Source organism: Convolutriloba macropyga, chromosome 5 (genome assembly GCF_964194025.1).
Source record: "Convolutriloba macropyga chromosome 5, txConMacr16.3, whole genome shotgun sequence".
Lineage (NCBI taxonomy): Eukaryota > Metazoa > Xenacoelomorpha > Acoela > Convolutidae > Convolutriloba > Convolutriloba macropyga.
In genome coordinates, this window is record NC_134472.1 from 66,468,429 (window position 1) to 66,481,030 (window position 12,602).

Here is a 12,602-nt window from a genome sequence, read left to right on the forward strand (position 1 = left end):
TTGCTAGTAAAACACCATGCGTGCTGTCTGTTGAGCTTTGAAAATTTTAGTAAGCATTGTCAACATGATACAAAAGACAAAAAACATGAAAAATTCGAAACGATGACATATCTGTATCCTGATAATTTTTTAAACTTGAGTGAGTTTTCCCACTCTTGTCGTAGTTTTTGTTTCCTTAAGATGCACAATCAGTTATTTTTTTCAGAAAGACTTGATAGCAATTGAGCTAAAGATGCCTTTTCAAAACATTACAGAAAAAATGTTTTCAGACTGTTATATGTAATATTTAGAATGCAGGTATCATAAAAATCATCATTTGAATCGTCTGAAAACTATTCTCTGCATTTGTCCAAAGATAGAGAAAATACAAAAACAACCAATGTAGATCAAAAGAGAACAAAGGCGAAAATTGATGTTAGTTAGTAAATACGGGCAGGAAACAGGCTAAGTTATCGGAAAGTTTTCAACATATTTTAAAAAGAACGTTGCTTCAATTAGTTCAACAGCCCTTGATCAACTCGAAGCTTGAGAACAACCAAATTTTGCTTATAAAAAATTTCAGCGAAATAAACCATAATTTAAATAAAAAGTTCTGAAAAAGTGAACAGAAATACTCAATATTTGCACAAAATTCACCAGAAAATTCACAAAATTCAACAGTTGAACCTTTGAGCTTTGAACCTGGACAACTCGTCAAAATGAGACACTGAGTTCAAAAGCATCGCAGTTAACAAATTGTGAGCTCGACGGGCTTTTCCAATTATTAAACTTGTGTCTTTCTACGCGAATTAAATCGGTCGACCAAAATTGACTGAAAAATGCCAGCTGAGTGTATAGATTCACAGCCCCCCCCCCCCCCCCCCCCCCCACAAGTGCGGTACAAACAAAAATCCAAGGATTTTACTTTCGGCGGCTAGTTGCTTATTCTGGCAACCTATTTTTTGCTTCTTTTTGTTATTCTGCATCTTTTTGTCAGTAAAAACGAGGTGAACTTCCATTGTCATAATCTGAAAGACAAAATATACTAATTATTCATATCGACAGTGGGGGGGGGGGGGGGGGGGCATTTTTCAGAATTCATTGAAACTCAATTAGAGCCGTATCAATTATATCAATTAGAGTCAATTTATCAGTTTAATAAATGTAGTATAAAATTAGTCGATTGTTAAAAGCCGTGTATGAATGATGAGAAACAATACAGAGTTCTAACATATGTAAACTAATTTTTTTCGTCATTCAGTTTGTTCACTTGATTGAAGTACGACTTGATTCATAAAACGTTGTCCTAATGTATTATTCGTTCATATATTGTTCTTCATTAAGAGCATCAGATTAAATAGTACAATATAGTAGAATTTCTTCATGTTCTGATCTTTGCCGATGATACTTTTATTATTGTAATTTAATTATGAACATGTAAGTATGAACGTTTAACTATGAACTCAGCTTTTAAAAACATATTACTGCCAATTACAAAACAGCCATTCAAAACTTTTAAGACATTCACTTTCTTGTAGTCACAGAAAAAATTGGGTTTATTTTTTTTTAGTTTGACTTATTTATAATTTGAAAAGAACGCAAATCTATCATATCATTGTTATCAGTTTTGTTACCATAAATCGATTTTTTTTGCATAGTTATTCTTCAAGCCGTAGAACATGCGTGTAAAAGCGATATTTTCTGCTTTCGTGGTAGTAATCGTTATTGCCGTTGGCATGAATGTTTCATATTATTCATTCAAGTCCAAATTTGGGTTTACTCCAGTTAAAGATGTCCCAAAAGAAAGTATGTGCGGGAAAACAATTCAGCTTCAACCCATTCCAGCATCAAATCCAGACGAAAATAATCAGATGTTTTTTGTAGATGCTTCACCGACACCAAAATTTAAAGGCTGGAACTGTTTCCTATGCCCCGGGGAAAATAGGACCATAGTTTGGGACTGGAAAATAATCTACGGTCACATTCTACTAGGAAATAAACATCCCAAGAATTAAACCCGGAGGAAAAAAACCCTCCTTTTACAGTCAAGTGGAGATTCAATTTTTTGGGCTTTTTCCTACATAAATTTGGGTGTGTTTTCTTTTCCGTTAGGTCTCCGATGTTATTGAAACTTAAAAATATCACACTTAATCATATATAATCACATATAAATATCACCCTATAATCATATATATATATATATATATATATATATATATATATATATATATATATATATATATATATATTTATATATGAATATATAAAAAGTTTGTGATTTTTTTCATTCAGTTAAGCTGACGAAAATTAACTTTTATTCACAGGGGTAAAAGGAAACAGATCCGAAGGTCGAGTTATGTGTGCGTTTGAGTCAGCTATAGTTCTTGGAAAACTTCCCGTGAAAGTTATCGTGATAGCGAAAAATTTTACAATCGATCATCCAGCACTTTGTTCCTTGTTTGATAAGTTCTACCCAGAAAAGCTTAATTTTTATTCCGTGGATTTTGACGAACTTTTCAGGGGAACCTCTTTGGAGGGAATTAAGGCTGATAGAAGGCAATCGAAGCCAGTGTTTACTAATATGAGTGATATGATGCGAGCAGCGATACTTTATAAGTACGGTGGATTTTATTTCGATCAAGATGTAGTCACTCTCAATGACCTCAGAGGACTCCGTAACATCCTTGTCATGGACAACATCCTTACGTAAGATATATCCATTTTGTAACTAAATCTTTTCACTTTATGAGTCTTAAAAGCAAATCAGCGGAAAGACTGCAATGCGAGAACCATGCAACATCTGATCAGACACATTCAAACTCTGAACAGTCGTATTCAAACTCTGAACAGTCATATTCAAACTCTGAACAGTCATATTCAAACTCTGAACAGTCATATTCAAACTCTGAACAGTCATATTCAAACTCTGAACAGTCATATTCAAACTCTGAACAGTCATATTCAAACTCTGAACAGTCATATTCAAACTCTGAACAGTCATATTCAAACTCTGAACAGTCATATTCAACCGGAGACCAAACATATATAAACTCTGATCCAGACATGTTCGTCAGACGTGTTGATGATAACTGGTCTGACAAATCTCAACTCTGACCAGACCCATGACCCTCAACCTTTATCAGACTTGTTCAATCTCTGTGAGACTTTTCATGTGGCAAAAAATCTTGGAATAATTTGCGAGACAGTGGACTGATCTAACATAGGGTTAAAGGTCATTGTGCTCAAGGCACAGCGAACAAGTTTCTAGTAAACTAAATTCAGTGATATAAAGTCATATTCAGTCTCCCTTTAGCCGAGAATTACTGCTTTACACGTTTATTTGGCGGGAACATTCCCAATTTTGACGGGAAAATTTTCAAGTTTTATAATAATTCGGGAAGAGTGAACCCATATTATAAATTAAAAAGGTGCAAATGATGTAACAGGCAAACCAGGGGGTAGCTCACAATGCCTAGAACAACTTTCCGAGAAAAAAAAACAGGCAAATAAAGGCTGAAGAGCAAGGTTTTTACCTTGAAAACTCGTACAGATCAAGTTTTCCAGGCAAATTGTCCAAAGTTTGTCCCAATTCCATATCCCGGGTGGTATGAGCATCCACACCGGGTCCTTGACTTTCAACGAATTGCACTGTTTAGGGCAATTCTTTCGATTTGTCATGGTAGGATGATGCTACTCCTTAACCAGAGGTTTTCAGATGTGGTTTACAAGCTGCTGTACATCACAACGTGAAGGAAGCTGGATGCTGGCATGTTTGAGGAAAAGTCACCTGTTAGCAGTGAACTGTAGGGTTTTTGTACCAGAAACTGTTTGGGTTAATTTTTTCTTCATTGTCTGGTACTTCGTTATCTGGTTCATTGTTAGCTACATGCGGAAGCATGCTTTGTGTTGATACAGAGAGAATAAACGCTGTTTATCATTCTAGGCTCAAGAATGACGCAATTGACGTTTTCTAAATAAGACTGGTAGAGATCAGAGCCAAATTAACTTCAGAGCCAAAAGGAGTGACAGCAATCCGTCGGCTCTTGTTGTTAATGACGCCGTCTGGAACCTGAATGATATGAGTCCTCGTCATGTTTGGCCTCTGGAGCCTTTGTTAGGGGTGTATCCTGGAATAAATTGACCACAATGTGTGGTGAAGGTTAAAATGAAAAACGGTACGTCTGTTCGTCAGGTTTCCGAACTCGCATGCGTTCTGGCTGATTAAATCCTTCTTCCAATTTTTTCGGAACTGTTTCTTGGGTTACCCGCACTTCGACTATCTCTTCAAACAACTTTCAGGTGTGTTTTGGAGCCTTCTCTTCCTGGAGCATGTTGCCATTAAAGTCGCAACATCAAGAAGCGTGAGAAGTTACTGCATTAAAAATTTTACTAATAACCTCGAAAAGGTAAATCGGTTGCCCGCAAACATGCATTTTCACTTTATGAGTCTTAAATGTAGTCATCAGAAGATTTTAACAAAAATTTCTGCTGACTAACATAAAAATCTGACCAAAATATTTGTTTTGCTTTATATACAGAACAAATAATTGTAATACAAAATATGCGCTAAATGCATAGATTTCATGTTTCTAGAGAGGTAGTTTCAGTGATTCAATCATGTTTGGTCTCTCTTAGTGGAGATTCACCGCTTTTCACGTTTACTTGGACAATGCCAAGTTTCTGTCTCTGGGAAGAGTTTCAATTAATTAAAAAAAGGCATCGGTCATCTGCAACTGATTCATCATCAACAGTCATGATAATGATCACCCATTGAAAACAATTTTATCTGTCGATACTTAATTTAAAAGTTTTGATGAATGTAAAATTGAAGCTCTTTTTCTTATACTAAACTGCGTGCTTTTGAGTTTGCCGCCTCAGTTTTTTTACAGCAATTTTTACAATTTAATGAAGAATGAAAAAACTACGAGAACATCTTTGAAACGATCAGTCAAGATCGATCTAATTAACACAAAATGTAAACCTTGTCGACATATGTTTCAAGTATTTGGCATATTTTGACATTCATAGTCTTTGTGACTGAATATAATTCAGTCGATTTTTTTCTTTTGCCTCCGTTTCTGTAGAAATTTCATATCGAACTGAAAACATAATCTGTTGACTGAAAATAGGTATCTCGTAAAGAACTTTATTCACTTTTTTTTCCAATTTTTGACGACTTTACGAGAAAGTGCTACAATTTTTTATCCTGCAAAAAAGTTCTGAAAAGGAAATTCTGGAATAAAAAAATCCCTTCTCTAATTTTTCTTGTATAAAGGAATTGAAATGAAAAGAACTGTAGAACACATAAGCAATTATTTAAAATTTAAATTCATTTCAAAGAAAAATAACTGGAACGCGTAATTGTGTCATCTCTAAAAAATTTGGAACAATTCAATGAATTTGAGAGATTGTCACTTTATATTAAATGAACAACAGACACTGAACATGATTGGCTCACTACAAATCAGATATTTGAACAGTGGTTTTTTTCAATTTCTCCATTAGAGCACGCGGAGCTGTATATCGGACAAATAAAACGAAAAACGATAATTTTTGCGTTAATGAGAACCAACGAGAGAAGAACTCGACCAGAACAAAATCCCCAAAATAATGCAAGATAACGAGCCGTCTTGCAAAAGCAGATCTTGCACAGCAGTTAGCATTAATCTTGCAAGATCTTGCGAGTCATCCATTCGTTTTACAAGATCAGATCCTGCAGGCTGGGCATTAATCTTACAAGACCTTAAAAGATAACCATTTGTTTTTCACCATCAGATCTGCACATTGTACTTTATTCCTGCAAGATCTTGCATGAGAACCACTCATCTAGCAAAATCCATTTTACGGTGAGCATTAATCTTGCAAGATCTAGCAAGTTAACTCTTCGGCTTGGAAAATGATATTTTGCACGCTGAGTATTAATCTTACAGGATCTTGCAAGATCAGATCTTTCATGGCACGTATTAATCTTGCAAGATGGTCTTTCAATGTTAACATTTGTCTTGCAAGATCAGATCTTGCGCGGTGGGCATTAATCTTGCGGGACGATCTTTCAATGTGACCGATTATCTATCAAGAGCAGATCTTGAACGGTGGGCATTTTTTGCGAGATCTTGAAATAGAGTTACCCGTCTCTCAATATCAGATTCTTGACGGTTAGCACTAATGTCGCACGCTCTAGCAAGTGCTAGTTAACTATTCGAGAATGTTCGTTGGAAAATGATATTTCTCATGCTGGGTTTTAGGCTTATAAGATCTTTTAAGATAATCACCCATCTTCCAAGATCAGATCTTGCACGGCACACATTAATCTTGCAAGATGATCTTTCATTGTTAACTTGAATTGCAAGATCAGATCTTGCACTGGGGGCGTTAAAGTTGAAAGAAAAAAATACTAGTCTTGCAAGCCAGGCTTTAATTTTTGAAGATATTGGACTGTATACATTGGTCCCATTAACTTTGCAAGATCTTGCAAGATAACCATTGGGCTAGCAAGATCAGATCATGACCAGTGGGCATTATTTTTGAAAGATATTTATTCGTAATGCAAGATCAGATCTTGCACAGTGGGCATTAACCTTGCAAGCTCTTGCAAAAATAACCATTTGTCTTGCAAGATCCGATTTTTTTACGGTGGGCATAAACCTTGCAAGATATTGCAAGGTAATTATTCATCATGCAAGATCAGATCTTGCACGGTAGGCATTAATTTTGCACACCTTGCAAGATAACCATTTGTCTAGCAAGATGATATCTTTCACGGTAGGCATTAACCTTGCATGATCTAGCAAGGCAACCATTTGGCTCGGAAAAAGGTATTTTGCACGCTGGCAATAATGTTAAAGATCTAGCAAGATAACCATAAGAACACATCTGGTACAGTGGGAATTAATCTTGCAAGATATTCATTCTTCTTGCATGATCAGATCTTACACGCTGAGCTTTATTCTCACAAGATCCTACAAGATAATCAACCGTCTTGCAAGATCAGATCTTGCACGGTGGGCATTAATCTTGCAAGAGCTTGCAAGATAAGCATTCGTCTTGCAACATCAGATCTTGCATGGTGGGCATTAATTCATTAATTGTGCAAGATCTAGCATTATTAAAATTATAGCTAGAGTCGTTCCTAATAATCATCGTGCCTTTACTATGTTGACTGCATTTGAATTTGAGATTGACTTTTACAGACGTATTTCAGGATCCATAAAATAACTTTTTTTCTGTATCCCGAATTAATAAATCACAGCAAGAAAATTACTATCCTCAATGCGCGAAATGACTAATATTCCACAGTCATTCCCGGCTATTATGTGGATTTTAACGGCTTGGAATTATACTCATTTCCCATAATTGCACGTCGAGAACGTTCTGATTCCTTAAAAAACGTTCATAGCTCCCATTTCTGAAAATTAAAAAAAACTTCGTCAATATTTATTGTCTAAGTTTGGAAAACGGAAAAAAAGCAATTTGACGGTTATTGGCCTTTTACGGTCATTGACGGTCATTTGACGGTCACCCTTAAACTACAGGTCAAAAATGATCGTTTTAATAAACATTGGGCAAAAATTTGACATGGCTTAAGTTACTGTGTTATTAAATGTTTCAGGTATCCGAATGAGAAATGCGAGGCGACATCGGTTGAGAAGTCGAACATGTTGAATCAAGGCACCATGCACTTTGAAAAGGGCAACAAGTTTCTTGACTCCTATTTGAAAGTTCAAAATCACTCCTGGACAAAGCAATTCCACCCCGTTGGTCTTGGACCTGTTGCAATGCACACGGCAGCATCCCGGTTTTTCGGCTACGAAGGCAAACTATCTAGCCCAATGACCAGTAAGATATTTTTTCTTTTCCACGAGTCCGCAAATATGTTATTTTCTAAAATTTTGTTGCAAAAAGTTTTGTTTGTCCCATTAGGATAAAAACATTAATTTTCATTTTATAGAACAGCGTTTCAATTAAACACGTTGTTCGACGATAACTGTTTTCGTACTTAGCGCACTTAATTGAATCAAAGATTTCAAAATTTTTTCACCGCTTTAGAGAAAATTTAGAAATTTTTTATAAGAGTGTACTTTACACAAACATCACCAAATTGCAACGGGCCATTCGTTCCGTTTCACCCATCATTTTCCAAAATGAATCTTAAAACGTACAAATTTGGCTTTAAATGCGAAATATGGTTACAAAGTAAATGTTTGAAAAATGCTTCATTTTTTTGTCACCATATGCCACAAAATAAGCCATTTTGTACAACTTCTGTCCACCTAGATCAAGTTCCGTTTTGTAGGAGCGCCATACTGTAATAAAATATTGGGGAAACCCTCTCCTGAAATGCGGAAGGGCTGCGGTTTTACCCTAATAATTGGTAATTTTCCTATATAAGACACCAGAGCATTGCCCAGGCTATCACAGCGTCTCGAAATAATTTAATCATTTCGAAAAATAAAACAAAAGGTATTACTTTGAATTTTTGCGACTTCAAGAAACTTTTTTTATCCGATGCAGTTTAACTTCCAATATAAAATTTACAGTTGTGTCGAGGGAACTAATTGATTAGGATAACGGAGAGCTTTTTTAGAAACTTGTTCATCACCATTTTAGGGGTAAAAGTTTTTGACTAAAAATTTGCTTAGAAAGACGAGTTTTTAGCTGACCTTATACTTTTTCGCATTTATTTTGTCCAATTAAGCTAAAAGAAATTTTTACCACTCACGAGTTGAATAATGTCATAACTGCTCGAAAAATTGAAATTTTTAATGACAATCTTGGTATTTTGATAATATTTAGCAAAACGATTTAATTAAGAAAAAAGAGAAAAAAATGGCTTCTGACAGTGACGAAAGTTTTAAAAGAGTTAACATTCCCTCTGTCTACGCAAAAAACACTTAAGTTAAATTGTCTAAATTTACCAGGAGACCACAACAAGATTGCTGCCTTTTTCAGGGCAACTAGGCAGCGATTTTTAATGGAGAAAAACGCAGATTGTAATGTTTTGTAGTGCTGCTTTGATTTGATTAACCCACTAAGATTCATTGTTTGTAGAGTTGATCGAGACTTTTTTGTTTTCTTGAATTAAAAGAAACACTTGTAGGAAATTTTTTATCGCGGTGGTTACTGATACCGAATATTTGAAGCTTCTCATTTAATAATGGTCACTACTCTAACGACGGAAAACACCGATCAGTTCTGGATAATTGCTGAAACCGCCCAATTATTTGTTCTACTAACTTGCTGACTACTGAGACCGGGGAGAGGAAAAGGGACTTCTTCTTGGTGACGGTTGCAACCGTGGAGAAAGAAAACGGAAATGGTTTTTAAGAGTGACTGAGGAGAAAAATTGACTGTTTTGCGTATTTTTTCTGGGGACTGTTTGATCTTTTACACAAAACGTTTAAAAAACAAAAAATCTTGTCTGTTGACGATTTATTTTGTGTGCTTTTTTTATTACTTGATTTGTATTTGTTGAAGACTAGTATCAAGAAAAATAGATATCGATTTCGGTATTCTCAGGCTTCAAAGAGAGTTTTTTTGATACTCCTCGTTTTCCTAATACGAATGCAATATATCAAGCAAAAAAGTTTTGGGTAACTTCAAAACTAACTCAAAAGACTAGCTGAACAGTTTGATTTTCAACACAAGTCGATGTGCTGTCAGAAAAACAAAATTGTTTTCCTAATTTTTATTATTTCAAACGCGTTCTCTAAAATTTCTCGTTTTTGAGATCCCACCAAGATACATCCAGCAAAATTGCTTTTTGGAAATTCCGCAACTAACTCAGTGGTTTTTTTATGAGTTGTATTTTTAATTCAAGACTTTTCGCAGTCAGAAAATCAGAACCAATTTCCTGATTTTTCTGATCTTAAAAAAGTGTTTCCAACGTTTCTAGTTTCTGATATTCCACTATACTATATCAAAATAAACTAGCTTTTTCGCAAAACTAACTGAAAAGGTTAGCTTTAAAGTTTATCGGGTAATTCAATAGGATATGCAGTCGGAAAGCTGAAACTTTTCTATTTTTCTTATTTCAAAATTTTTTTTTACACTTTTTGTTTTTCAGATCCCAATATGATATATCGTCTAAATTGGCTTTCTGGCTACGTTATAACTAACTCGAAAGTGTCATTCACAGGTTTATTTTGTAATTTGATAGGATATGCAGCAAAAAAATCTGAATGGTTTTTGATTTTTTTATTTCAAAAATTTTTCCTGATAACTCTTGTTCGTAAGATCTCAATATAAAATATCGTCTAAAGCGGGTTTCGAGCTAGTGAGGTGCTAACTTCAAAAACCTATCTTAAGCATTTTCCAAGTAATTTAAAAATTTATGCTCTCAGAAAAACAAATTGGGTTCTTTTTATTTTTCTGATTTGTGAACCGTTTTTCTTACTTCTGTGTTTTTTTTTGGCTAATTTTTTCAGAGTAAATAAAATGTTTTCATTTGTTTTAAAAAGATAAAAACTAATAACTGTTTATAAATAGAAGTGATATCGTAACGTCAAATTATTTGCACGAAAAACTTTAGTTTCTTGAAGATTTTTTTGTCGAAAAAAAAGAATTTTCGATGGACCAAACTGGGGAACAAGACGTCACAGGAAACCCAACCACGAAAAAATTGTCTTTCATGACGTCTGATACCACTAAATCCGTCTTCTCCTGTTGGGATGACAGAAGACCCGAGAGCGTGATCAGCTGCAGTTGTACATAATCTTTGACGTCTAAGTGCAACATCAGAAGGTTGCTTGCATGTCGGGTAGTCACCATTAATATCTAACAAAAACATATTTCTAGCATTGAAATTAAAATTTCTCGTTTTTTTGCTTCCATATTTTATGGACCAGCATCGTGGGACTTAAAGTCAATTTTTTTGCGGTAAACCATCTTTAACTTCTTTATTTTGCTATCTTGAGTTTGCATTGACAACAAAAACAGCTTAAATTTTTGATAAATTTCCTCATTCTGTAAAGAAATACTCTTTTTTTTTAAATAGAAAGTCAATATTTTAGCCCCTCTGCTTACAATTACACCCTCGTTCACATTCCGTCTGTTGGCCCACTGGTATAGGATTAAACCACCCCGCATGTTCAACGTCAATGTAAATGGCTCTTATTTCGACAATTTCATCAGATGCAGCCACTCACTTCACTTGACAGCTCCAGAGTCGAAAAGTGTCAAAATCAGCGGAGACCCGAGAAGAGATGTCTACTCCTATTTGGGTCCAAAAGTTTGCCCATTGTCGTTTGCTCATCTTCAGCAGTTCTAACTAGACCTCCTATTTTATAAAAAGTCTTTTATTAATAGCCGCCCTCATCTTCTCAGCCGGCTATTATAGCGCTCCTATTTCTTTTACGACTCGAAGAGGAGTATTGGTTTTCTTAAGGTTTTTTTTTACCGGAAGTACTATTCGTTCAGACCATGTTTTGACCTAAAATCGAAAGTGAGAAAAAGTGCCGTGTGAACTAATTTTTTCTGAGCGAGAGAAGTTTTTTGATCACGCGCTGCGTTTAGTGAATGACTTTTTGACTTTGAAAAGTAGTTTTTGACTGAATGGCACATATAGATAACTGTTTTTAGCCGTTTTTTCGTCTAAGTGGCCCATTTTTTTGCTTGTAATTTGGTTTTTTGTATAAATGATTTTTAATCGATGCTATATTGAAATGTAAACCTTGGAAATTAATAGCACAGTGTTTTGCAGAGCCTGAAAACGCGTTTCAAGTTCAAAATTGGCATAAATTTCTTAATTTTTTAATTAATTTTTGGCTTTTTTCCTATTTTCTTCATTTTTGGATCTTCTAGCCGTCTTTTTGTCAAAAATCAGTCAGTATGACAACTTCCCGTTGACAATTCATATACTCGATGCCTCCTTTTACCTCGATGTAATTTTTTTTTATAAAATTGTACATATGCTAATCCGATTTTGGTAGTTTTTTCCTATTTTTCTCAGTTTTTTGTCTGTATTTTGGTTTTAATTACTAGAAGTATTCTTTTTGTGCAACATGAGGGGCTCTAATTTTGTTTCAATAAAAACGTCAATAATTGTCTAGCGTTAAATATTTGAGAAGAAGTGAATTTTTTTTATAAATGCAGTCCTAAAAACTTTTTGACCTTTTTTTGCAAAATGTTTCATTGTTTCATATGTTTGATTTCTGCTTTTTCTTTTTTTTTGATCTGTTCAGGAGGATAGGTTTTTGTCTCGGATGTATCGTTGTATTTTCTATGTCTCGAAGTTGAAAAATGAAATGGTAATAGTTTTTCTTGTTTTTTTAAATTTGATTTTTAAACTTTCAAAATTTTAATCTTTTATTTGAAGTTTGAAAAATCAAAAATTAGTCTTTGTTAGGGTGTTCCTTACATTGTGTCCATAATGTTCACATTCTAGCTTGTATCATTCTAGTTCTGTCCTGGCACCTACATTTATACTGGTTTTATTGATTTTTTTAGTTATTAACAAATTGAAAGATTTCGGCTATTTAGATTTTCGTCATTTCTTTGGGTTGCAATTGATTTCATTCAACATAAGGCAGTACTAAGAGTTTACTAAAAAACCTTTTCCACAATTGATACTTATTACTTTTTTTTCCGACCTCGGTATTGTTCTTAAACATTTTCTTGCCTTTAAA

General features: G+C 34.5%; 1 protein-coding gene across 1 annotated transcript; it reads left to right on the top strand.

Moving 5' to 3' along the window:
* Positions 1 to 1,349: 1,349 nt before the first annotated feature.
* Positions 1,350 to 11,313, top strand: LOC142340178 (uncharacterized). The gene is made up of 4 exons (XM_075390681.1): positions 1,350 to 1,890; positions 2,328 to 2,685; positions 7,589 to 7,815; positions 10,989 to 11,313. Exons 1-4 carry the CDS (start codon positions 1,659 to 1,661, stop codon positions 11,243 to 11,245), a joined length of 1,074 nt encoding a protein of 357 aa, XP_075246796.1. The 5' UTR covers positions 1,350 to 1,658; the 3' UTR covers positions 11,246 to 11,313.
* The last annotated feature ends 1,289 nt before the right edge of the window (positions 11,314 to 12,602 follow it).

Excerpts from the sequence above, each read along its gene's own strand:
- LOC142340178 (XM_075390681.1), top strand. The coding sequence starts at position 1,659 with ATGCGTGTAAAAGCGATATTTTCTGCTTTCGTGGTAGTAATCGTTATT. Across the intron at positions 1,891-2,327 it reads ACCGACACCAAAATTTAAAG|GTCGAGTTATGTGTGCGTTT; the intron begins GCTGGAACTGTT and ends ACAGATCCGAAG. Across the intron at positions 7,816-10,988 it reads ACTATCTAGCCCAATGACCA|CCCCTCTGCTTACAATTACA; the intron begins GTAAGATATTTT and ends TCAATATTTTAG.